Source organism: Bos indicus x Bos taurus, chromosome 15, assembly GCF_003369695.1.
Source record: "Bos indicus x Bos taurus breed Angus x Brahman F1 hybrid chromosome 15, Bos_hybrid_MaternalHap_v2.0, whole genome shotgun sequence".
NCBI classification, from domain to species: Eukaryota; Metazoa; Chordata; class Mammalia; order Artiodactyla; family Bovidae; genus Bos; species Bos indicus x Bos taurus.
The window spans coordinates 81,071,059-81,097,635 of record NC_040090.1 but is presented as its reverse complement, the minus strand read 5'-3'; the positions used below and the strand labels follow the sequence as shown (position 1 = coordinate 81,097,635).

General features: G+C 38.4%; 1 protein-coding gene across 2 annotated transcripts; it reads left to right on the top strand.

Annotated features, from left to right (window-relative positions):
• The first annotated feature begins 11,491 nt into the window (after window positions 1-11,491).
• On the top strand, window positions 11,492-25,800 carry CASP1 (caspase 1). 2 transcript variants are annotated; one of them, XM_027563968.1, is made up of 10 exons: window positions 11,492-11,551; window positions 12,144-12,410; window positions 14,765-14,824; window positions 17,598-17,713; window positions 18,367-18,540; window positions 18,984-19,218; window positions 19,654-19,797; window positions 24,616-24,725; window positions 25,176-25,275; window positions 25,701-25,800. In XM_027563968.1, exons 1-9 carry the CDS (start codon window positions 11,545-11,547, stop codon window positions 25,272-25,274), a joined length of 1,212 nt encoding a protein of 403 aa, XP_027419769.1. In that variant the 5' UTR covers window positions 11,492-11,544; the 3' UTR covers window position 25,275; window positions 25,701-25,800. The 2 variants fall into 2 exon arrangements, with proteins under 2 accessions (XP_027419769.1, XP_027419770.1); XM_027563969.1 differs by lacking the exon at window positions 14,765-14,824.
• The last annotated feature ends 777 nt before the right edge of the window (window positions 25,801-26,577 follow it).

The following is a 26,577-nucleotide window of genomic DNA, read 5'->3' as shown; positions in this document are numbered from 1 at the left end:
GGACTTGAAATTTTATTTATGTTTTTCTTCTCATTGGGTTGGGCTTCCCTGGTGGTGCAGATGGTAAAGAATCTGCCTGCAAAGCAGGAAACCCGGGTTTGACCCCTGCATGAGGAAGATGCCTTGGAGAAGGGAATGGCCACCAGCTTCAGTATTCCTGCCTGGAAAATTCCATGGACAGAGGGAATTGGTGCACTACAGTCCATGGGGTTGCAGAATCAGACATGACTGAATGACTAACATTCCTCTCTTCATTGGATTTCCCTGTTTTCACATTTCTACTCTTTATAGTTTTTCGAAAAAAATCATGGACTTCAGAGTTAAAAAATCAAATTAACTTGTTACTCATGGGCTCTGCTATTGACAAAGATATCTATCTACTCAGAACATCAGTTTCTGATCTTTAAAATTGGCAAAAATTTTTCAGTATTGTTCAACATTTGAAAGGACCTACCTTGGTACCTGAAACACAGTAATGTCTTAATAAATAAGCTATTTATTCTCTCTCCTCCATTACCAATCTGAAAACTCTCTCTCTCCAGCCTGTGCACTCTGCCCTGAATGTTCTAGGCCATATATAATTGACTCTTTTTTGATACAGCCAAGTATTTTAACTTATGCCCTCATTTATTATCACTTATCAGTGATAATTTAATCTCCCATAATTATCTTCAGTCCCATAAGAATAAGGTCATAGTTCTATCCTCTGCTTTTATAGTCCATATTTCCCAAGGAGTCCAGGTTAGAGCAAAATACATCACATAGAGCAAGTATTGAATGGGAAGGAAAGCTGGCTCGTCACTCAAGTTCTACAATTTATTGTCAAGTCTCTGAATCAACTGTTTACATGATTTTCTTGTTTATAGAATAGAGTCAATGCTTATTTAACCTAACTTATACAGTTGCTATGACAGGCTATAAAATAAAGCATGTGAATAATTTAGTGTATTTTGACATTACTTTGCTTTTGATATATAGTTCATGACTACTGTAGATGAGAGGCATTGTGGCATAGTTTTTACACATACTATGCTATCATACAAAATACTAATAATTATGAACATCTCTATACATATGAGAAAACCGAAGATAAAAAGTATTACACAAATATCCAAGATTGACAGCTAATAAATAGAAGTTGATTCCAAGGCTAATGAATCTCAATAAGCTATATAGAAGGGAAAGTTTTAGGCAAAGAATAAATAAAATAACATGTTATGTTGATTACTGGTCTAATATGTATTAATCACAAGGTCCTAGAAATATAAAGAAAAGAGAAAGATAAACTGAGAGGGAAAATGGATTTCTAAGGGATAAAAATGGCACAACCAGAACACAAGCACAGGGATCTTCTGTCTTCTGTGTAGACGCTTCTTGTGTTAACTAGTTTTATTAAAATGATACTGTTGCACATGCTATCACAGGAGAATTTTAAAATCAATATGCTTCCTTTAAAACACTACTTACAACTAGACTGCTATATGAATTTATTTTAAGATGATTTTATATATTTAAAATTCTATGCATTCCAGTGCTCTTGCCTGGAAAATCCCATGGACGGAGAACCCTGGCAGGCTGCAGTCCATGGGGTCACGAAGAGTTGGACACGACTGAGAGACTTCACTTTCACTTTTCACTTTCACGCATTGCAGAAGGAAATGGCAACCCACTCTAGTATTCTTGTCTGGAGAATCCCAGGGATGGGGGAGCCTGGTGGGCTGCCGTCCATGGGGTCGCACAGAGTCGGACATGACTGAAGTGGCTTAGCAGCAGCAGAAGCATTGCTATTATCTAGGAACATATCCTAGTTTCTAAATTGATCATCTCTAGAAATTATTCCCATGAATTATTTCCTTTCTGTCTACAAATCCTAATCCAATTGTAGATAATTCCATTTCAGTCAGTATAGGAACCTCTTTCTTTTCCCAGTTTTTTTTTTTTTTTTTCCTACTTTTGTGGAGCATGATAGAGTATGTCCAGAAAAACAAGAAAAGAAAATGTTTTCTAGTCTATCATTACAACAACTGATTTCAGTTTTTAGAATTCATTTTTTTGCAGTACAATTTATATAAAAATAAAGTATATCTCTTTTAATCACACTCTTTAAGTGTGATTGTTAATGACAAATATATATTATAGTATATAACACCATCCCAATCAAGATGCAAAACATTTCCATCCATTGCCCTATAAAGTCGACTTACGCCCTTTGCACTCAGTTTCCTTCCACCCCATCCTCAGGCAATTAGTGATTTGATTTCTATTACAGCAAATTAGTTTTCTCTATTCTAGAACTTTATGTGATTGAAATCATAGGTATATATTATATTATATAATTATATATATATAATTATATTTTCATTCATGGTTCTGCATGTATCAGTAATTTATTATTTTTTTGTTGTTGAGTAGTATACCAGTATTTGCATAAAATGCAATTTGTTTACTCAGACATGTTCCTATAATGGGCATTTGAGGCATTTCGATTTTTTTGAATCTTCCTTTTTGAGACAACAGTGGATCCATGTTATGTGAGTCAATGGAATCATCAAATAGATTATGTTCTAAGAGTTCTACATTATCAAGCGTATCTGAGAATATCTACATTCTCAAGAGTATCTGTGGCTTGGATGCTACATCAGCATGCTTCCACTCAGTGACGTGTGTCCCTGGCTTGTGAAGAAACCCTTGTGTTAAACCCTTTAGGTAATTAAGAAATAACTAAACAAATAAATACAAATGTTGACTAGAATAAATGTTCATGCAATTTCTGCTTACTACTCGGCAACATGTCTCCCTATGTCAAGGAGCACAAGATTGTGCTGCAATTAGATTGAATAAGAAAGCAAAGTAGAAAAAATAAAAATTACACTGAGGAAACCCTGGATTAAAATCTACATGGTGAATTTTATTCTAATAAAATGTTTGATACAGCCTAGACTAAAGGGAGCAAAACTGGTGCCCACATGTTAAAAAGCAAGTTTGTTTTTAATTGTACAGAGCTTTAAAACAATAGTGATAAAGTTATCAATATTCACTTTTGATATTACATGCATAGGCACAGACACACTGAACGTTTTGGTAACTCTGGGTCATTATTTTATTAAGATAATAATTCCAAGAGTATTTCATTTAAATTTGAATCTAATTTTATTTTATACTGAAGTATCAGTTCAGTTCAGTTCAGTTCATTTCAGTCACTCAGTCGTGTCCGACTCTTTGAGACCACATGAATTATGGTACGCCAGATCTCGCTGTCCATCATCAACTCCCGGAGTTCACTCAAACTCATTTCCATTGAGTCGGTGATGCTATCCAGCCATCTCATTCTCTGTCATCCCCTTCTCCTCCTGCCTCCAACCCCTCCAGCATCAGAGTGTTTTACAATGAGTCAACTCTCTGCATGAGGTGGCCAAAGTATTGGAATTTAAGATTTCACATCAGTCCTTCCAAAAAACACCCAGGACTGATCTCCTTTAGAATGGACTGATTGGATCTCCTTGCAGTCCAATGGACTCTCAAGAGTCTTTTCCAACACCACAGTTCAAAACCTCAATTCTTCTGCACTCAGCTTTCTTCACAGTCCAACTCTCACATCCATACATGACCACTGGAGAAACCATAGCCTTGACTAGATGGACCTTTGTTGGCAAAGTAATGTCTCTGCTTTTGATATGCTATCTAGGTTGGTCATAACTTTCCTTCCAAGGAGTAAGTGTCTTTTAATTTCATGGCTACAATAACCATCTACAGTGATTTTGGAACCCCCCAAAATAAAGTCTGACACTGTTTCCACTGTTTCCCCATCTATTTACCATGAAGTGATGGAACCAGATGCCATGATCTTAGTTTTCTGAATGTTGAGCTTTAAGCCAATTTTTTCACTTTCCTCTTTTACTTTCATCAAGAGGCTTTTTAATTCCTCTTCACTTCCTGCCATAAGGGTGGTGTCATCTGCATATCTGAGGTTATTGACATTTCTCCCAGCTTGTGCTTCTTCCAGCCCAGCATTTCTCATGATGTACTCAGCATAGAAGTTAAATAAGCAGGGTGACAATATACAGCCTTGATGTACTCCTTTTCCTATTTGGAATCAGTCTGTTATCCATGTTCAGTTCTAATTTTGCTTCCTGACCTGCCTCTCAAGAGGCAGGTTAAGTGGTCTGGTATTCCCATCTCTTTCAGGATTTTCCACAGTTTATTGTGATCCACAACAGTCAAAGGCTTTGGCATAGTCAAAAGAGCATAAATAGATGTTTTTCTGGAACTCTCTTGTTTTTCCTATGATCCAGCGGATGTTGGCAATTTGATCTCTGGTTCCTCTGCCTTTTCTAAAACCAGCTTGAACATCTGGAAGTTCACAGTTCACGTAATGCTGAAGTCTGGCTTGGAGAATTTTGAGCATTACTTTACTAGAATGTGAGATGAGTGCAATTGTGCAGTAGTTTGAGCATTCTTTGGCATTGCCTTTCTTTGGGACTGGAATGAAAGCTGACCTTTTCCAGTCCTGTGGCCATTGGTGAATTTTCCAAATTTGCTGGCATATTGAGTGCAGCACTTTCACAGCATCATCTTCCAGGATTTGAAATAACTCAACTGGAAGTCCATCACCTCCACTAGCTTTGTTCATAGTGATGCGTTCTAAAGCCCATTTGATTTCACATTCCAGGATGTCTGGCTCTAGATGAATGATCACACTATCGTGATTATCTTAGTCATGAAGATCTTTTTTGTACAGTTCTTCTGTGTATTCTTGCCACTTCTTCTTAATATAGTCTGCTTCTGTTAGGTCCATACCATTTCTGTCCTTTATCAAGCCCATATTTGCATGAAATGCTCCTTTGGTAGCTCTAATTTTCTTGAAGAGATCTCTAGTCTTTCCCATTCTGTTGTTTTCCTCTATTTCTTTGCATTGATCACTCAGGAAGGCTTTCTTATCTCTCCTTGCTATTCTTTGGAACTCTGCATTCAGATGCTTATATCTTTCCTTTTCTCCTTTGCTTTTCACTTCTCTTCTTTTCACAGCTATTTGTAAGGCCTCCCCAGACAGCCATCTTGCTTTTTTGCATTTCTTTTCCATGGGGATGGTCTTGATCCCTGTCTCTTGTACAATGTCACAAACCTCAAAATGTCATAGTTCATCAAAAACACTATCTATCAGATCTAGGCCCTTACATCTGTTTCTCACTTCCACTGTAGAATCATAAGATATTTGATTTAGGTCATACCTGAATGGTCTAATGGTTTTCCTTACTTTCTTCTATTTAAGTCTGAATTTGGCAATAAGGAATTCATGATCTGAGCCACAGTCAACTCCCAGTCTTGTTTTTGCTGACTGTATAGAGCTTCTTCATCTTTTGCTGCAAAGAATATAATCAATCTGATTTCGATGTTGACCATCTGGTGATGTCCATGTGTAGGGTCTTCTCTTGTGTTGTTGGAAGAGGGTGTTTGCTATGACCAGTGCATTATCTTGGCAAAACTCTATTACCCTTTGCCCTGCTTCATTCTGTGTTCCAAGGCCAAATTTGCCTGTTACTCCAGGTGTTTCTTGACTTCCTACTTTTGCATTTCAGTCCCCTATAAAGAAAATGATATCTTTTTTGGGTGTTAATTCTAAAAGGTGTTGTAGGTCTTCATAGAACCATTCAACTTCAGCTTCTTCAGCATTACTGGTTGGGGCATAGGCTTGGATTACTGTGATATTGAATGGTTTGCCTTGGAAATGAACAGAGTTCATTCTGTCATTTTTGAGATTGCATCCAAGTACTGCATTTAGGACTCTTTTGTTGAGCATGGTGGCTACTCCATTTCTTCTAAGGGATTCTTGTCCACAGTAGTAGATATAATTGTCATCTGAGTTAAATTTACTCATTCCAGTCCATTGTAGTTTGCTGATTCCTAGAATGTCGACATTCACTCTTGCCACCTCCTGCTTGTCCACTTCCAATTTGCTTTGATTCATGGACTTGACATTCCAGGTTCCTATGCAATATTGCTCTTTACAGCATCGGACCTTGCTTCTATCACCAGTCACATCCACAACTCAGTATTGTTTTTGCTTTGACTCCATCCCTTCATTCTTTCTGGAGTTATTTCTCCACTGATTTCCAGTAGCATATTGGGTACCTACCTACCTGGGGAGTTCCTCTTTCAGTATTCTATCATTTTGCCTCTTCATACTGTTCATGGGGTTCTCAAGGCAAGAATACTGAAGTGGTTTGCCATTCCCTTCTCCAGTGAACCACATTCTGTCAGACCTCTCCACCACGACCTGCCAGTCTTGGGTGGCCCCACACGGCATGGCTTAGTTACATTGAGTTAGACAAGGCTGTGGTCCATGTGATTAGATTGACTAGTAGTCTGTGATTATGATTTCAGTGTGTCTGCCCTCTGATGCCTCTCGCAACAGCTACCGTCTTACTTGGGTTTCTCTTACCTTGGACGTGGGCTATCTTTCAGGGCTGCTCTAGCAAAGCACAGCTGCTGCTCCTTACCTTGGACAAGGGTATCCTCTCACCTTGAATGTAGAGTAGCTACTCTCGGCCCTCCTGCGCCCGTGCAGCTACCGCTCCTTGGACGCGGGGTTGCTCCTCTTGGCTGCTGCCCCTGACCTCGGATGTGGGATAGCTCTTCTTGGCCGCTCCAAAAAGGCTTGTGGACCAGGAGGACGCAGCCCGGGAGATATGCTGCTTCAGATTCTGCTTTAGCCAGGAGCCCAAAGCCGAGGCCCTGCCTGGCCCCTGGCCCTGTTTGCAGCTGCTGAGCTGGGTGGCTGTACTCTTTCCTGTGCTCTGGCCTGGTGGCTTTCAGGCGCACTACAGCGGTGAGTGGGCCTGGTGCCCTCGGCAGTGGTGCAGGGACATGACGCAGCGCTACCCTGCTAGGTGGGTCGATGGCCCCTTGGCCTCGGCCTTGGTGGCACCTGCGAGAGTTTTCTCTGGCAGCTCTCCAGGTGGATATTGGAGTATAGTTATTTAAATGTTGCATTCGTTTCAGGTGATTTAGTTATACATAAACATGTATCTCGGAGAAGGCAATGACACCCCACTCCAGTACTCTTGCCTGGAAACTCCCATGGACAGAGAAGCCTGGTAGGCTGCCGTCCACGGGGTCGCTAAGAGTCAGACACGGGACACGACTGAGCGACTTCACTTTTCACTTTCCTGCACTGGAGAAGGAAATGGCAACCTACTCCAGTGTTCTTGCCTGGAGAAGCCCAGGGACTGGGGAGCCTGGTGGGCTGCCGTTTATGCAGTTGCACAGAGTCGGACACGACTGAAGCGACTTAGCATCAGCAGCAGCAGCAGCAGCAGCATACATATATCTGGGATTCCCTGGTGGCTCAAAAGGTAAAGAAGCTGCCAAATCTGCCGGCAATGCTGAAGACCTTGTTCAATCCCTGGGCCTGGAAGAATCCCTGGAGAAGGGGATGGCAAACCACTTGAGTATTCTTGCCTGGAGAATTCTATGGACAGAAGAGCCTGGGAAGCTACAGTCCATGGAGTAGCAAAGAGTCAGACACGACTGAGCAGCTTTCACACGCACATACACACACACAAACACACACATACATATAACAGCAGATTCCTAATTTATCCTTGCACCTCATATTCCCCCTTTGATAAACAATAAGTTTACTTTCCAAGCTGTTTCTGTTTTGGAAATGTTTATTTGTATCAGTTTTAAATTCCACATATCAGTTCAGTTCAGTTCAGTTGCTCAGTCATGTGTGACTCTTTGCGACACCATGGACTGCAGCACGTTAGGCTTCCCTGTCCATCACCAACTCAAGGGGTTTACTCAAACTCGTGTGCATCGAGTTGGTGATGCCAAACAACCATCTCATCCTCTGTTGTCCCCTTCTCCTCCTGCCTTCAATCTTTCCCAGCATCAGGGTCTTTTCCAAGGAGTCAGTTCTTTACATCAGGTGGCCAAATATTGGAGTTTCAGCTTAAGCATCAGGCTATACAATGTATATTCAGGAGTGATTTCCTTTAGGATTGACAGATTGGACCTCCTTGCAGTCCAAGGGCTTCTCAAGCATCTTTTCCAATACTACAGTTCAAAAGCATCAATTCTTCAGTGTTCAGCTTTCTGCATTGGTAATTTCATTCAGCCATCTCATCCTCTGTCATCCACTTCTCCCTCTGCCCTCAATCTTTCTCAGCATCAGGATCTTTTCAAGTGAGTCAGCTCTTTGCATCAGGTGGCCAAAGTATTGGAGTTTCAGCTTCAACATCAGTCTTTCCAATGAACATCCAGGACTGATCTCCTTTAGGATGGACTGGTTGGATCTCCTTGCAGTCCAAGGGACTCTGAAGAGTCTTCCCCAATACCACAGTTCAAAAGCATCAATTCTTCAGCATTCAGCTTTCTTTATAGTCCAACTCTTACATCCATACATGACAATTGGAAAAACCATAGCCTTGACTAGATGGACCTTTGTTGGCAACGTTATGTCTCTCCTTTTTAATATACTGTTCAGGTTGGTCATAACTTTCCTTCCAAGGAGTCAGCATCTTTTAATTTCATGGCTGCAATCACCGTGTGCAGTGATTTTGAAGCCCAGAAAAATAAAGTCTTCCACTGTTTCCCCATCTATTTGCCATGAAGTGATGAGACAGGATGCCATGATCTTATTTTTCTGAATGTTGAGCTTTAAGCCAACTTTTTCACTCTCCTCTTTCACTTTCCTCAAGAGGGTCTTTAGTTCTTCTTCACTTTCTGCCATAAGGGTGCTATCATCTGCATATCCGAGGTTATTGATATTTCTCCTGGCAATCTTGATTCCAGCTTGTGCTTCTTCCAGCCCAGGGTTTCTCATGATGTACTCTGCATAGAAGTTAAATAAGCAGGGTGAAAGTATAGAGCCTTGATGTACTCCTTTCCTGATTTGGAACCAGTCTGTTGTTCCATATCTAGTTAACTATTTCTTCCTGACCTGCATACAGATTTCTCAGGAGGCAGGCAAGGTAGTCTGATATTCTCATCTCTTTAAGAATTTTCCACAGTTCGTTGTGAATCATACAGTCAAAGTCATCGGCATAGTCAATAAAGCAGAAGTAGATGTTTTTCTGGAACTCTCTTGTTTTATCTATGATCCATCAAATGTTGGCAATTTGATCTCTGGTTTCTCTGCCTTTTCTAAATCCAGCTTGAACATCTGGAACCTCATGGTTCACGAACTGTTGAAGGCTGGCTTGGAGAATTTTGAGCATTACTTTGCTAGCATGTGAGATGAGTGCAATTGTGCAGTAGTTTGAACATTCTTTGTCATTGCCTTTCTTGGGATTGGAATGAAAACTGACCTTTTCCAGTCCCGCGGCATCTGTTGAGGTTTTCAAACTTGCTGGCTTATTGAGTGCAGCACTTTAAAACATCATCTTTTTAGGACTTAATATAACTCAGCTGAATTCCATCTGCTCCACTAACTTTGTTTGCAGTGATGCTCCCTAAGGCCCATTAAGGATTCCACACATAAGTAGTATCAAATGATATTTGTCTTTCTCTGTCTGATTTCCTTTACATATATGATAACTTCTAGGTCCATCCCTGTTGCTGCAAATGTCACTATACCATTCCTTTTATGGTTGAGTGATATTTCATCACCTTTGTACCACATCTTTATCCATTTCTTGTTTAGGTTGTCTGCATGTCTTTATATGTATCACATCTTCTTTATCCATCCTTCCCCACCCCCCGCCCCCTTAGGTTGTTTACATATCTTAGCTATTGTGAATAGCACTGCAATGAACATTGGAGTGCAGGTAACTTTTTAAATTGTGGTTTTCTCTGGATATACGCCCAGGACTGTATGCCAAATCATATGGTAGTTCTAGTTTAAGTTTTATAAAGAATCCCCATACTGTTCTCCATAGTGGTTCTACCGATTTATATTCCCTGAAAGTATTTTCAGAAAGTAAAGTGATAAGCATGAAGGCCTAATATCTGTGTATTGTTACTAGCCCTTTTTTCATCAAATATATGTAAAACAAACTGGCCACATTGAGTTTATTTCTGGGATAATTATTTGTACATGTGTTTACAAAAGCAATGACTTCTTGTGCCTTTCCAGACTCCACTGTTTTCAGTATTGATTAGTTTTCCAAAACTCATAACCTACTTCCCTAATTAATTTATCCTCTTTAGTACTTACTGCATCTAACATTCTGAACATCCTAGTTACACATGTTGAGTTTCATGCTTGTCTTTTCATATTCAGTGTGAGGACATAGGGGCAAGAACCATCGTCTGTTTTGTCTCAACTCTGGCAGCTATGACAGTTTGATATGAAGGCCATCCATATATATTTTCTAAATGAATGAATAAGTGAGATGTACAAAAGACAAAATTAAAAGGAAAACCTGCAGATAATTAAGCTTGGCTATTTTTCTAGTGTGAAATACTTACATTAAAAAGAATAACACCACTTATTGTCTGCTTATCATGTGTCAGGAAATGTCATATGAAGTTTCCACACTTTCATTCAGTTAATGCTCAAATCCATGTAGGCATTCACTATTAATTAAAGTATTTTACAAATAAAGGAAATAAGGCATGGAAAAGTTCAATACCTTACCCAAGAACAGAGAGTTAAAATGCCAAGTCTCAGATTCTAAGTGCAGAGCTTGTGCTTTTATCTCTACAGTGTTCTTAAAAACAGAGGCTCTTAAAAAGGAAGAGTGTTACATTTGATTCCAGTGAAAAATATTTCCTTCCTAAAAGCAGAACATGTAGGGAATTCTTTCATTAGAACTTTTAGGAAGCTTCCTTCCTAAAAGCTCATAGGGACACATAGCCCCCAGGACACAATCCAGAGCCATGGAGTGGGGGGAATGGGTCATAGTAGTTTAACTTCTCCAGAGACTATATAATGAATGTGCAAAATCCCCATGTTCAAAACCTAATGCCCAAGCTGATGGCATTAGGAGGCAGGATCTTTAGATGTTGAATTGATCATAAGGGCAGAACCTTCATGGCAAGACCAGTGCACTGTCAGAGATCAGAGAGAGACACTTTGTCCTTTCTGCCATGTGAGGATATGGTGAGAAGTTAGCAGTCTGCAACCCAAGTAAGGAACTTCACCACTATCCAACCCTGCTGGCACCCTGATCTTTTACTTCTAGCCTCTGAAAGTGGGAGAAATAGATTTCTCTTGTTTATATGATATCCAGTCTGTGACTTTTTGTTACAGCAGCCTAAATGAATGACGATACCAAAGGATGAGTTAGCTTTGCAGATTACACTTAATTATTGTGTGAATTTAATTGTATATATACTTCTTCATTATATTCTTATTCCGTAAGCCTCATTTCCCGCCTACCCTGACCTGATTCAAATTGTGGTGAAGGAAATTTCCCAGGGATACAATCCCTGATGTGATCTAAGTTGGAGTTATCTGATAATCTCTTTAGAACAAAAATAAATGCATATATATATAAATGCGTCATGGGTATTTCACAATATGTACACACCCTGTTGAAAAGGAAGGTGGAACAAGATTTCAGTTTCATAACACACCAAGGCTAAGAAGGGGAAGCCATGGCCGGTGAGTTTTTTTTTTTTTTTTTTTACTGAAAACAGCTTCTTGAAAGAATAGTTTTGGAAGGGGCTGGCTCTTACAGAAACCATAATTAAGTTCTGTGAGTGTGCAAAGAAGGAGTGTTTGTGCAAAGAGAGGGACGGGTAGGGGCAAAGAGAATGAAAGGGGTGCGGAACAGTAAGGGACAGAAAGGAACCAAACTTCACTGGCTGCTCTCTGGCTGTCATTTTGCAATCTTAACTGAATTCTGACAGAGGGTGCAGAATTGGCACAGAATGGGTTCCAGCAGCTCTCCCCAAAGGAAATGGAAAATCACTGTTTCATTATTTTATTATGCACAGTTGTATCAACATGAAGCATGTTAACATAGGATTTTCAAGTACTATCTTGACGGTAGTAAATCTCATTCTTTGGGCCACTCTGTCAGCACACGGATGATACTGAAGGAGGAATGAGGTGTGAGCGTCCTCAGGATTACCACACTGTGTGGGAAGGCACATTTTATTGATTAAATCTGAACGAGGCTATTCTGAGTTGCTGAGATGAAAGGAAAGTGAGGTTGTTTTCATGACTTGAGGCATTCTTTTGTTTCCAACAGACAAGCTTCTGAAAGAGAAGAGGAAGCTGTTTGTTCATTCAGTGAGCAAGGGTACAATAAATGGCTTGCTGGATGAGCTATTAGAAAAAAGAGTGCTGAACCAGGAGGAGATGGAAAAAGTAAGAGATGAAAATGATACAGCTATGGATAGAGCCCGAGTTTTGATAGACACTGTTATTCGTAAAGGACCTCAGGCATGCCAAATCTGCATCAGCCATATTTGTGAAGAAGACTCCCACCTGGCAGGAATACTGGGGCTCACTTCAGGTAAGGGTCTGTGACTCAGACTGAAGTTCATGTAAGCCCTGTGTCATTAGACCTAATATCTGACTTCTTCATTGGTCATATTAGCTAGCAGACCACTTCCTTACCTCTGGCTTCAGGTATTTCAGTGCTCATATTGCATGCCCCCTGTCTCTTTTCTTCTTTGGTCCTGTTTTTTGGCCTTAGTGTCTCTCTTTTGATTAAAGCTTATTTCCTATCCTGAGTATGTTGTAGCTCATTTGTTGAAATTCATGAGAACAACCTTGAAAAGTTTCATACTGTATTCTCCAGTCATCCTTGCAAGGTACTCTATTGATTTATCTAGTAAGTTAGTTATAGTCTAAAGGTCCCTAGAAACCTATGTGTAGTCATTTGACAGGTTTAAACTCTGTAATCAAATACTTTGCATAATGTCACTCCAAAATGTTGCTCTCCAAGAGAAATAAAATATATTTCAGGGAGAATGGAACCCTCAGAGAATAAACTAATTGCTTACAGAAAAGTAGAGATTTTAAGTGGACTCTTGCTTTTCATTGCCCCCTTGCATTTTCTTTCAAGTAGGATTGTGCACTCTACTGTGCACCATTCTGGGAGGCTCATCGCCTCTCTTTCTGTCTCCTGAAGACTCAGTCCAGGCTCAGCCATCTGAGCTACCCCTTCTGTGGTTCCCTATCTTCTCCACACAAAAAAAGACTGCAGCTCTGATGGGCTTCTAGTTATTGGCTTCTTTTGAGCTGCTCAGAGTCCCTGGAGAAGGGAAAATCTACCCACTGTATAGTCCATGGAGTTGCAAGGAGTCGGACATGACTGAGCAACTTTCACTTTTGTGCTTCTAAAATCATTCAAGGAAAGTAGATGTTATTTGAAAACAAGACATCATTTGTCCCTCAGGAACTGCGAGGAGCCTGTGCCCCTCTCAGTGACAGCAAATGTGTTTCTTTTGTTGTTGTTGATTTTTTTTGATACATTTTTTAGATAACTCCCACCTCCAAGAATTAAAGACAGTCAATAAAAATAAGGGTTTAGAATATCTATATAATTGTCAAAACTTTTTCTTCCTTATCATATTTAACTCACAGTCCTTGAACCCTAGAAGCACTTGTGCAACTCATTGTGATAACTCTAATTCCTGGAATCTGTTTCTCCAGATGTTGGATGATACCTCCTCAGTCAAGGTTGTAAAGGCTTTGGTTCCCCCTCATCTATTTGGCAGTTGCTTCAGGACCCAAGTGTATGATAATTGGATATAATATTTAAATTTGCTCTAAGAGGACACACCTAAAAACATTTCTTGACATATAAACTATGGCAATAACAAGCCCTCCTCCAGAAAATGTTCTTGAATTTATCAATGGTTAATTTAGTCCAGCAGTCTAGATGGGAAGGATGGGACAAATTTTAGCCTATGTCTTGGACTTGCAGTATTGTGAGATGTCCTAAGGCTCTCCTCCATTCACAGGAGAGACATGGCCCATTATTTGTCTATGGAAATCTTGTCTTTAGTAGGTACTATGACTTGGAGTAGTATTGGTTCATGCTGATACTTAAGTTTCTAGAATATGTTTCTGAGGTGGGTTGTGCTACATTGAGATATTTATAAAACCTTAAATAAAGTTAATTTCAATTCTTGTGCTTGAAATTGACAATCATAATGTCTAGCAACCTCAGACAACATATTGATAGATTTGATTGAGTAAGACAAGTGCAGATTACAGGTTGTGGTCAGGGCTCCAGTCATATGCATAATTGTATAAAACCCTTTGTGGGCTAGAGAGTAGCTTAGTGATTAAGAGGCCAGTATTGATAATCAAGACATTTTTGTATTCAAATCTTGGCTCTACCACCTTCTTGTTATATGACTTAGGAAATTCACTTAACACTGATTGGGGATAGGCCTCAATTTCCTTCTCATTTTGTTGTGATAAATCTTGGCATGGCTAAGTGTCCAAGCACAGATGCCTTTTAGTGTTAGTTTTCTCCAAAGTCCAGGTCAACTCTGAATTAGACAACTTCACTTTGAATACACATTCGTTAGGCAGTACTGATTACCTCAGGAGCCACCTTAAGATATATGTGATTCTATAGCTGATGCTGTTTCAATTTTATTTTCATCATAGAAAGTATAAATTAAAGAAGTCACTTCCAGACACTTTTGTTCTACCACTACTTAAGTTAACAAGTCCAGTCGTTCACGTGTAGAAGCTTTTGTTTCCCAGTGATAAGTATGGCTCCAGGTGAGTCACATCTTGCGCAGGATTAAAACCTATAGAAGGTATCTTTAGTAATGAGCAGCCAGTACACTGGGGTAAGAGTCTTTAGAGATTGTAACTATTTTAATGTCCTTTGTCTTTCCTCAGGTTCACAGTCTGAAAATTATCTTAGACAAAAACCCCAAGCAGTGGCCCCTCCTTTTCCAGGTAATGGTACTCTCAAGGCAATAGCATTCTTTGAATGCCACCTTCCTTGACGTTAACTACAGATTAATGGGGTGAATCAGGGTGAGAGGACCATGGGTTTATTTACAGATTTATTCTATACATTTTTCTCTTCTTTATCTATTCTGCTTAGCAGGAGCTGTTTCTACAGCTTCACTATCATGTTAACAGTTCTGAATCTGTATCTCAAATCCTGAATAACCACTTGAGTGCCACATTTTGCTATTCAAGCATCCACTGAACATGTGCATTCATCTCCTGCAGACAGTTTCAATCATGTGAACTGAGATAGCTTGCCATGTCTCCCCGACCTTGGCTCTCCTCCACTTTCCTCTGTCTTGATTAATGGTACCACTAGCACCCAGTTATTCAAACCAGAAACCTGAAATTATCTTAGACCATTTCTTCTCCCTGACTTCCAACATTTAAGCGGCACCCAGATTTTATTTTCCTCTCACAAATTCTGATTGGTTTCTGCATTTCTACTTCTACTATTAGATTTCAGAGCCCCTATTCCAAGAGTGTTTCATAATTCTCCAGTCATAACTTTACTATATTTTTCTTGTAATTTTAAAAATAAATGCATTATTTTCCCTCATAGCACTTTCAGCTTTATGAGGAAATTGAACATACATGTTTGCTTATAGATCACCTCTAATAGAATTTCACCTGTAAACCTTGAATATATATGCAACTAATATTTGTTAAGACTATTTCACTGAATAATTTGGGCAGAATCACTACTATTTACTATGTCATTAGAAAATATTTGCATGTGCCAATTGTGCTACAGACCCTGTTCTATGGACTATTTAGAAAGTAATGAATAAAACAAGCAAGATTTCTTCTTTTCTTAAAACTACTTGAATATATGAATAGTGAGTGGATAGGCATTTAAGAAACTCCACCATCAAAATAAAGCCAGCCAAAAATTTGCAGATGAAAATGACACTACACATATCTCTGGCAGTGACATGATATTATAACAGAGATAAATATTTATAATAGCTAGATATGATAGAAACTTTTGTTCCAATTCAAGGAATTTCTAAAATGGGCATTTGTTTTTCTTCAGATTTAGCTTTTCTTCAGGTGGTAATTAGATATCTAGGTCTCTTTCAGGCTATGGCTCTGATATCTGCAGCATACAATGCCAAAATGATTGAGGTAATAACAATCAAATTAATGGCATTGGAAGGAATATGTAGGATCATTTGTAAGAGATTTTGTTAGGCTTGGTCTGGATGAATAACATAGTATATCAGCTTTCATCCTATTATCTAGAACTTAGTTATATGGCCATACCTAATCACTGGACTTGTTAGCTATATAGATTAGCTGTGTTTTCAGGGAAAAGAATGAATTGTCTTATTGAAGATTTAACCAGTCTCAGCCAAAAAATTTAAACACAAAACTTTTCATTCAACATAGCACTGAAGGTAGCACAAGGAATGCCTTGGTCGCAGATGACAAGAGAGTTCTTGTCATCTGGGACACTCATTATATAACCAAATGCTATAATATAGTATAATATATATAATATAATATAGCTCTGTTGCTGTGTCGCTTCAGTCGTGTCCAACTCTGTGCAACCCCATGGACTGCAGCCTAGCAGGCTTCTCCATCCATGGGATTCTCCAGGCAAGAACACTGGAGTGGGTTGCCATTTCCTTCTCCAATAATATAGCTCTAATATAGTCCAAATATTTATATAATTCTTCTATTGTTCTTCAGGCTCCTTTTTTTAAGAAATGCAATATTTTTTCCATGTGATAATGATTTCTATAGTTTTTTTCCCAACTATATCCATTCTAATTATCTCTTACTTTCTCCATAGTCAATGAACTTCACGCTACCTCAGTTTACCTAACTGAATATACTACAGTTTCTACAAGTTCTTCGTCAAAATTGAACATAATTTTCTTGTTTGACAGTTTAGTTTCTAAAATATCTCAACATCAATAAAAATTATTTCTATTTTGAAGCAAAGATTACATTAATTTATTTAGAAAATGTGTAACATTATTGGATGATGTTGAATTTGTGATCAAATAAACTCCCAAGTCTTTTCTCACATAAGCCACTGTGAGAATTCTTCCTCATATATTTGTGCAATCAATATTTAGTGCTATGGATTCCTCTAGATGTACACCTTGATTTATTACTCTATTTCATATTCATTTTTGTCCATGTATCAATATCTTCTTTTTCTCCCTATATGTACACACAGTAATGAGATCCTAAAGTATAGGACAAAGGCTTTTCCTTCTTACCTTCCTTCATTCCTTGCAGTCTCTAATGCCTACTTTCTCAACTGTTAAGCAAATAAATAGATATATAAACATGAATTTTCAAATCATTGAAATATATTCATTAAGGCCAGCTTCAATTATCTCAGATTTCAATTATTTGAAATATATTTATAGCTTAATTCTTTTATCTAACATACTGTTTTCTGGGAGTGTTATAATGCATGGTCTTGAAAAACTCCCTTTTGCTTTTTAATTAAAAGCATTTGTAAAATGCTAATTCTAAGTGATGAAGGGATGTGATGCCTGTATCACACCCTGGAAATCTCCGACTTGGAATATATTTCTTTAGCAGAGTTGCTTTCAATGGTGTAAGGAGTAACCAGGATCATCTTCTTAAGGATTAATGCCTTCCTCCATGGCTTCATGCACAGGTGATTCTGGGAGGTACGCTAAATGGGATACTCAGGAATGCCATTATTCATAATGTTTTTTGTCTCTTGCAGCTCCTCAGGCAATGCTGGATAACCCAGTTAAGCTTGCATCTTTAGGACCAGGAGGGAACCTCAAGCTTTGCCCCCCAGAAACAGCCCAAAGAATACGGAAAGAAAAATCAGGAGAGGTGCTATGCTTGGAACATAAGGATCTGGGTGAAAGACACACTGGAGAAAATTCTAAACTGCAGTGGTTCTTTCTTAGAGCTAATTTCTTTGACAGGTTCTGGAAAACCATCCTGCTTCTTCCCTTACATAAAGAATTCCTATTTCCCTGGTTTATTTAGAGATTTTCAAGTTTAGTCTGATCCCCTGAGAAAATAGTTATAATAGTAAAAACAAAACAGTTAAAATAATAAAAACAGCTACTTAATATGAGGCAGGCACTGTTCGGAGGATATTGCATATAATAACACCTTGAACCCTCAAAATAGCCCATTTTAAAGATCATAACACTGAGGCAATAGTTGTGAAATAATGTGTCTTAAGCAGTAAGTCAAGGAATCAGTTTTAAAATTGAGTCTTTGTAGCCCTAATTCTGCTCATTTCCCTCAGTCCTACCTCTCAAAAGTAATTAAAATCAAGTGCTCAGCTGACATCTGGACATTCGCAGATTTCATTCCACTCCTATGGTAGGACTCATTCTCCCCTCTTTATTTTTACCTATGGTTCAAGAGCTTGGGTTTCTGTAGCGAAATAAGGGAAGAGAAGCTGTTAAATCCTCAAGATGAATATTTAATTAGAGAGGACAAGGCTATTTGTTCACCTGTGTTTCTTACAGATTTACCCAATAATGGAAAGGTCGAACCGCACACGTCTTGCCCTTATTATCTGCAACACAGAGTTTGAAAATCTTACCAGAAGAGATGGAGCTGATGTTGATACCAGAAATATGAAGGTGCTACTAGAAGGTCTGGGATACAAGGTGGATGTGAAAGAAAATCTCACTGCTTCGGTAAATTTTGTCATAATGTAGAGACAATGGTCATGGCCTTTACTCCTAAAGAATGTTAGAAAGATTGGTTGTAGCACCAGAAATTTAATCTCTTGATAGTCTAAAATTCAAATTTGTTCTTGTAGGGTATTTCATGCTTCTATCCTAGAATCTTTTAGCAAGAGTCTGGTGAAACCTTTACCTGGAAAATGTTCCATTAATTCAATTATATGTCTATGGCCACAAAAATAAATAAATAAGCAATGTCCCTTTCTCTGCACTAGAAATCCCTTAATTACACCCCGAAACTCTTTTTTCACCTTTCCATGAATTGAAAATTAAATGTTCCTTTTGTATTCCATCGATTTTCATATCATTCAGGAGTGTCTCTTTTTTGGATTCCAAGCTGCCATGATAACCAGTCACATAGTTCAACACCAGTGGTATTAATATGTCTCTTCCAGGAAATGATTTTAGAACTGAAGGCATTTGCTGCTCACTCAGAGCACCGGACCTCTGACAGTACTTTTCTGGTATTCATGTCTCATGGAATTCGGGCTGGCATTTGTGGGAAGAAATACTCTGAAGAAGTCCCAGACATATTAAAAGTTGATGACATCTTTCACATTTTGAACACCGGGAACTGCCCAGCTTTGAAGGACAAACCCAAGGTGATCATTATCCAGGCCTGCCGTGGTGGTGAGTGCTGATGTCTGTCAGAACACAGGGCCCTGAAGTATTGATTTCATTATCTGTGTGTGTGTCCAGTATTTTTCCATTCCTTTGAGTTTACTCTTCAATGTCAAAGAAAAGCTACCATCCTGTTTGGTAAAAGTAGATATTCTTTGACATTACAAAAGGGATTATAGCTTCTGTGAATTATATGACTGGTTGGTAGATGTTTGTTCCTTTTTCAACTGAAATATCACTTTTAATCTTAAGACTTTGATGTTGTAAGAATTAATTTGAGGGTTAGGAGAGACAAGAGTTGTTAAGATAGTTTTTGAGATATATATGTGCATCTGTATCTGAATTAAAGTTATTGACAAATCAGTAAATGGTTCAACAGATGTTTAGTGGAGAAAGTTTTCTTGGCTATTGGCAGTAACAAGAAACCAAATCTTGTCTTTTCAGAGAAGCAAGGGATGGTATGGGTAAACGATTCAGTAGCAGCTTCTGGAAACTGTTCCTTAGTGGCCCCAGAAGATTTTGAGTCTGATGCCATTAAGAAAGCCCACATAGAGAAGGATTTTATTGCTTTCTGCTCTTCAACACCAGGTAATGAGTATCTGTGTAAAACACCTTTATGAGCATTACCAATGCAGAAATTTGCATCAATACATTAGAGAATGGATATCTGTGTTAAATTTTTCTTTTTTTAAATTAATATATTTATTTTATTTTTTAACTTTACAATATTGTATTGGTTTTGCCATATATCAACATGAATCCACCGCAGGTAAAATTTTCATAAGACTTTTGAAGACTAATTCAAGTCTTCTCTCAGTTACACCTTCATTTCTCCTTATCCATGGAAACCAAGTAAATATACATTTATTTTAGTAAACTCCCATGTTGCAAAATTATTTTTGTACTCTGTGGAATAAATAGATAGGTCCACATGTTGATATCACTTAACATTTCAATTTTCCTAGACATGTATTTATAGAAGAATATTTATAAAAGGGGAGAGGCAGGAAAGCAAACCAAGTATACTGAGTCCCTGTGGTAAAGGTATTTTAAACAGAAGTGTGGAGTTTATGAAACAGGAAAAAACTGAATGATTCTAAACCTAGATTTTGGATTATCAGTTCAGTTAAGTTCAGTCGCTCTGCAACCCCATGAATTGCAGCACGCCAGGCTTCCTGGTCCAACACCAACTCCCGGAGTTCACTCAAACTCATTTCCATCAAGTCAGTGATGCCATCCAGCCATTTCATCCTCTGTTGTTCCCTTGTCCTCCTACTGCCAATCCCTCCCAGCATCAGAGTCTTTTCCAGTGAGTCAACTCTTCGCATGAGGTGGCCAAAGTACTGGACTTTCAGCTTTAGCATCAGTCCTTCCAATGAACACCCAGGACCGATCTCCTTTAGAATGGACTTGTTGGATCTCCTTGCAGTCCAGGGGACTCTCAAGAGTCTTCTCCAACACCACAGTTCAAAAGCATCAATTCTTCGGTGCTCAGCTTTCTTCACAGTCCAACTCTCACACCCATACATGACCACTGGAAAAACCATAGCCTTGACTAGACGGACCTTTGTTGGCAAAGTAATGTCTCTGCTTTTGAATATGCTATCTAGGTTGGTCATAACTTCCCTTCCAAAGAGTAAGCTTCTTCTAATTTCATGGCTGCTATCACCATCTGCAGGGATTTTGGAGCCCAGAAAAATAAAGTCTGACACTGTTTCCATTGTTTCCCCATCTATTTGCCATGAAGTGATGGGACCAGATACCATGATATTCGTTTTCTGAATGTTGAGCTTTAAGCCAACTTTTTCACTCTCCTCTTTCACTTTCATCAAGAGGCTTTTTAGTTCCTCTTCACTTTCTGCCATAAGGGTGGTATCATCTGTGTATCTGAGATTATTGATATTTCTCCTGGCAATCTTGATTCCAGATTGTGCTTCTTCCAGCCCAGTGTTTCTCATGATGTACTCTGCATATAAGTTAAATAAGCAGGGTGACAATATACAGCCTTGACGTACTCCTTTTCCTATTTGGAACCTGTCTGTTGTTCCATGTCCAGTTCTAACTGTTGCTTCCTGACCTGCATATAGGTTTCTCAAGAGGCAGGTCAGGTGGTCTGGTATTCCCATCTCTTTCAGAATTTTCCACAGTTTATTATAATCCACACAGTCAAAGGCTTTGGCATAGTCAATCAAGCAGAAATAAATGTTTTTCTGGAACTCTCTTCCTTTTTCCATGATGCAGCAGATGTTGACAATTTGATCTCTGGTTCCTCTGCCTTTTCTAAAACCAACTTGAACATCTGGAAGTTCACGGTTCACATATTGCTGAAGCCTAGCTTGGAGAAGTTTTTGGATTATGAGTACTGTCAATTATATCATGAATCTGTCACTTAGTACTTTGTAAATTAGTTCCAATTATTTAGCTTCTCTGGGCTTTCTTTGAATTCCTCACTAATATATATGAATACATGTGTCATTGTCATAAGTCTGAAAGCATTTTAATAATAAATACAGAATGTTAAGTAAGCATGACATAGAATAAAGCACACTTTAAATTATTGCCACTATTAATGATGTTTTATTAATAGTTGTAGCTTAAATTCAAGCTTTTACCTTGAGTTACTTTCCATATCCAGGTTTGAATAAAAGTCATCCACTATAGTTTGGAATTTCTTGGACATTAAGATTCTCTTGATTACTTCCAGCCTAAAGATTTGCCCCTGATAAAATAGTTTAACCTACAGATTTTTTTCTATAATGAGTTACCATCCCTCAGGAGACAGCATGCTTTTGCATTGTGTTGACCATATATTGATATAGAAATCAATTTTTCATGAAAAAGAAATCAATGTTCATCGCAGCACTGTTTATAATAGTCAGGACATGGAAGCAACCTAGATGTCCATCAGCAGATGAATGGATAAGAAAGCTTTGGTACATATACACAATGGAGTATTACTCAGCCATTAAAAAGAATACATTTGAATCAGTTCTAATGAAGTGGATGAAACTGGAGCCTATTATACAGAATGAAGTAAGCCAGAAGGAAAAACACCAATACAGTATACTAAGGCATATATATGGAATTTAGAAAGATGGTAATGATAACCCTGTATGCAAGACAGCAAAAGAGACACTGATGTATAGAACAGTCTTATGGACTCTGTGGGAGAGGGAGAGGGTGGGAAGATTTGGGAGAATGGCATTGAAACATGTAAAATATCATGTATGAAACGAGATGCCAGTCCAGGTTCAATGCACGATACTGGATGCTTGGGGCAGGTGCACTGGGACGACCCAGAGGGATGGTATGGGGTGGGAGGAGGGAGGAGGGTTCAGGATGGGGAACACATGTATACCTGTGGTGGATTCATTTTAAAATTAGAATTAAAATTAAAAAAAAAAGAAAAGAATAGAAATCAATTTTTTTTTCAAAAGTGAAAACAATGACACTAGGGAAAGCCTCCATACATTTATAATTTGAGTGTATTTAACAGACTTTTTTTAAAATATAAATTTATTTATTTTAATTGGAGGTTAATTACTTTACAATATTGTATTGATTTTGCCATACATCGACGTGAATCCACCACAGGTATACACATGTTCCCCATTCCGAACCCTCCTCCCTCCTCCCTCCCCGTACCATCCCTCTGGGTTGTCCCAGTGCACCAAGCCCAAGCAACCAGTATCATGCATTGAACTTGGACTGGCGATTCTTTTCATATATGATATTATACATGTTTCAATGCCATTCTCTCAAATCATCCCACCCTCTCCCTCTCCCACAGAGTCCAAAAAACTGTTCTATACATCTGTGTCTCTTTTGTTGTCTCACATACAGGGTTATCGTTACTAGATGTAGCTATTAAAAAAAAAATGATCCCAGTCTTCCACAGAGATTTACATCTAGGTGTTATAATCTTTATAGGCCCCTTGGCTTCTTGACATCTATCTTGTTGATTTTTGTCTCACTTTCTTTCACTTTCCTCATACTCCTTTCCACATGATTCATAGAAACTCCAGTTAATTTCCTTGAGTTTCTATGAGTAAATCTAGCTTTTTATCCTCTGGTATTAATTCCAATTACATTGTAGTACTCTTATGAAGAAAAGTAACCATTCTCTAACTAATTTCACTAAGAACTTGAAGATATATTGGCCTGCAATTCTCTCCCACCTACTTCCTTTAATTGAAGCCATCTTCATTAAGACAGCTGTAGTTTTAGATAGGATTTTAATCTATTACTATTATGCATTTTATTACCATTTCTATTGGCTAAAATGTTTTGATAATTTTCCTATATGTTCCTTTGCATAATTTAAAAATGGCTTTATAACATCTAAGTCCTACTATTTTGTATAACTATTTTTTTAATATATCTTTTCTTTTTTTTTAAATATATCTTTTCTATGAGAGTGTTTTGTCTTATGATCTTTCCCTCTTAAACCTTTTCTCAGTATGGACTTCTTTTCTGTTGGTAACATTTTCATATTTAATTAGTAATTTCTTTGTCTAAATGCTTTATGACCAATATTATTTGATTTTAATTAAATCACAAGGTAGATAAATTTAAAGAAATTTTATTAATATGAATTCCTTGTATAAACTGGGTGCTGCTGCTGCTGCTGCTAAGTCGCTTCAGTTGTGTCCGACTCTGTGCGACTCCATAGACAGCAGCCCACCAGGCTCCCCCATCCCTGGGATTCTCCAGGCAAGAACACTGGAGTGGGTTGCCATTTCCTTCTCCAATGCATGAAAGTGAAAAGTGAGAGTGACGTCGCTCAGTCATGTCCGACTCTTAGCGACCCCATGGACTACAGCCTACCAGGCTCCTCTGTCCATGGGATTTTCCAGGCAAGAGTACTGGAGTGGAGTGCCATTGCCTTCTCCGAAACTGGGTACTACATTTGTATATTCTTCCAGATCCTTGTAATGCATATTACATCTAATATGCAAATGTATGTTGGGGGCAGAAATTATTACCTTCCCTATTACAGTCGAGGCCTGCATTTCAGAGTGTATAATTAACTTAAATCAAGTATGTCAGTGGCACTCTTGGGGTCCACACTCTGGTATTTGTTCCTCAAGGCCCAGTCACTCCCTTCCATTCCAACCTGCCTTTCTCTCCTTCTCTACTATATTTGTGGTTCTTTGAACCTCAAAGATTATCCTGCATAACGTCTGTACCATATACAGCATTCTTCATATGGCTTTAAAAACTGTCAAGTGTCACTGAAAATATACACACTGAATGTTGAATAGAGTCACTTAATGATGGCATACAGCCTGTAAGAAATAGCATAAACTCAACAGTCTGCTTTAGCTGAAACAGAAATCCTAGGACTCCATTTCTGTAGCCAAGTGAGAGAGCTTGCATGAAATGTGAAATGTGTTTTCTTCATAGATAATGTTTCCTGGAGACATCCCATATTCGGCTCTCTTTTTATTATTAAACTCATCGAAACTTTTCAAGAATATGCCTGGTCCTGTGACCTGGAGGAAATTTTCCGAAAGGTATGTGCTAGATACTTCTGAAATGCTACCTCCCTATCTATTCTAACAGGCAACCTAAGGAGCAGCTCTGGATATGTTTTCTTCTAAAAATGTCCTTCTTTTCAAATGAGTTTTGAGGTTTTCTTTGGTGAGTCAGCCAACCTGGAAGCCAGTTCCAAGCTATTATGATCTAGAAAACAACCCCTAGAAAATCATTTATTTTAACATCTCTTTTTCCTGAGTAGACAAATGAGTGGACTCTAATTTACTAATGTCCAAAACTATTAGATTTAGTAGATTTTAAAGCATGTCAGTCCATCCTTTGACATGCATATTACTGGTTTGTATAAAGGAAAATCTTTTGTTTTAATCATTTATTTTGCTACTATTTTTCCAACGTAAGTGAAAATCCTTTCACTTGGGGCGGGGGCGGGGGAGAGGTGGAATCTATAGAACTTATTTTCCTTTTAGGTTCGATTTTCATTTGAGCTGCCAGATGGTAAGGTACAGATGCCCACTGCTGAAAGAGTGACTTTGACAAGATGTTTCTACCTCTTTCCAGGATATTAAAGTAAGTAAGTTGTAAGGATAGATGTGTATGTGGTAGGGGTGGGGCAAAATTGCGGGACGAGTGCTGAACTACCCCCTAGTGAAGATCTCAAGGTCTAGTATAATAAACAGGGGATAATGGAAGGATATTGAAAGCCTTTCTGCTGGTTAGTACAGGGCACACTGCACTTCCCTCAAGGTTCTGCAGAGGTAGATGGCCATTTCTCAAGGTTAGTTGATATAGATTGAGATTTGGCCAGAAGATGATGAAAGCTCAGTTTTAGACGTTCCTCTCCTTTGCCTCAGTAGGGCAATATTGAGACATAACATGGGCTCTTCATTCTTAGGAGTGTGTGTAATCACTTGGTGGAGTCATTTTATAACTTGCATTTATTTTAGCAGAATTCTTTTTTAATGCTTGTTTTACTTTCTCTTCCTTTTCCATAGGAAGCCAGGAGTTCTGTCATTCTATAACTGCTTCGGAATCCTGTTGGCAGAAAACAGACATTTCTTTAAACATTTCAATAAATTAGAAATAGAAATGAAAGGTCATCAGTTTCTTTTTTACCACTCTGAGAAGGTAGGGAGGTGGAATTTGGAGAAAGTAATAGATTTGAAGTCTTCAGATTTCATAAGAATTGAACTTGCTACTCACATCATTCTTTCTAGAAAACATTTGCTAGATCTTCTGCTTTAGGGATACAGATATAAATTACAGTATGTAACTGACCTCAACAAATTTTGAGCTTAACAGGAGATATTCAGAGAAGGTAATGTGATAAGTAACTTATCCAAAATCTCAGAGTTTATCACTGACAAAGTCATGACTACTGTACACAATTCTAGCCCTTCCTTAAGGCATTTCATAACACAAAATAATTGTATATCTAGGTACCTAGTAGTTTACAGTCTCATTGAGAAGACAAGACAGTCAACAAACATGAAACAATCAGCATATAGTGCATGACACCCTATAAATAAATGCTAGGGTGAGATGCATGCAAAAGTATTCCTATGAGTTTGGGATAATATTTTCACTTAGCAAGGTTATACCCAGAAATGACTGGAAAAACTACTCTTTCACTTGCAAATATGAGCCCTTTCTAATCCTAACCCATTAAAAGTGAAGATTAATTTCTGACCATTTGTTTTATTTGGACTTGTCAAATATATACTTAATGGGATTTTTTTTTCCAACTTTTATTAGTATGCCATGCTATGCTATGCTAAGTCACTTCAGTCGTGTCCGACTCTGTGTGACCCCATAGACAGCAGCCCACCAGGCTCCCCCGTCCCCGGGATTCTCCAGGCAAGAACACTGGAG

Coding starts and splice junctions, on each gene's coding strand:
- CASP1 (XM_027563968.1), top strand. Junction 18,541..18,983: donor AAGAAAATCTCACTGCTTCG/GTAAATTTTGTC, acceptor TGTCTCTTCCAG/GAAATGATTTTAGAACTGAA. Junction 24,726..25,175: donor TGGAGGAAATTTTCCGAAAG/GTATGTGCTAGA, acceptor TTTTCCTTTTAG/GTTCGATTTTCATTTGAGCT.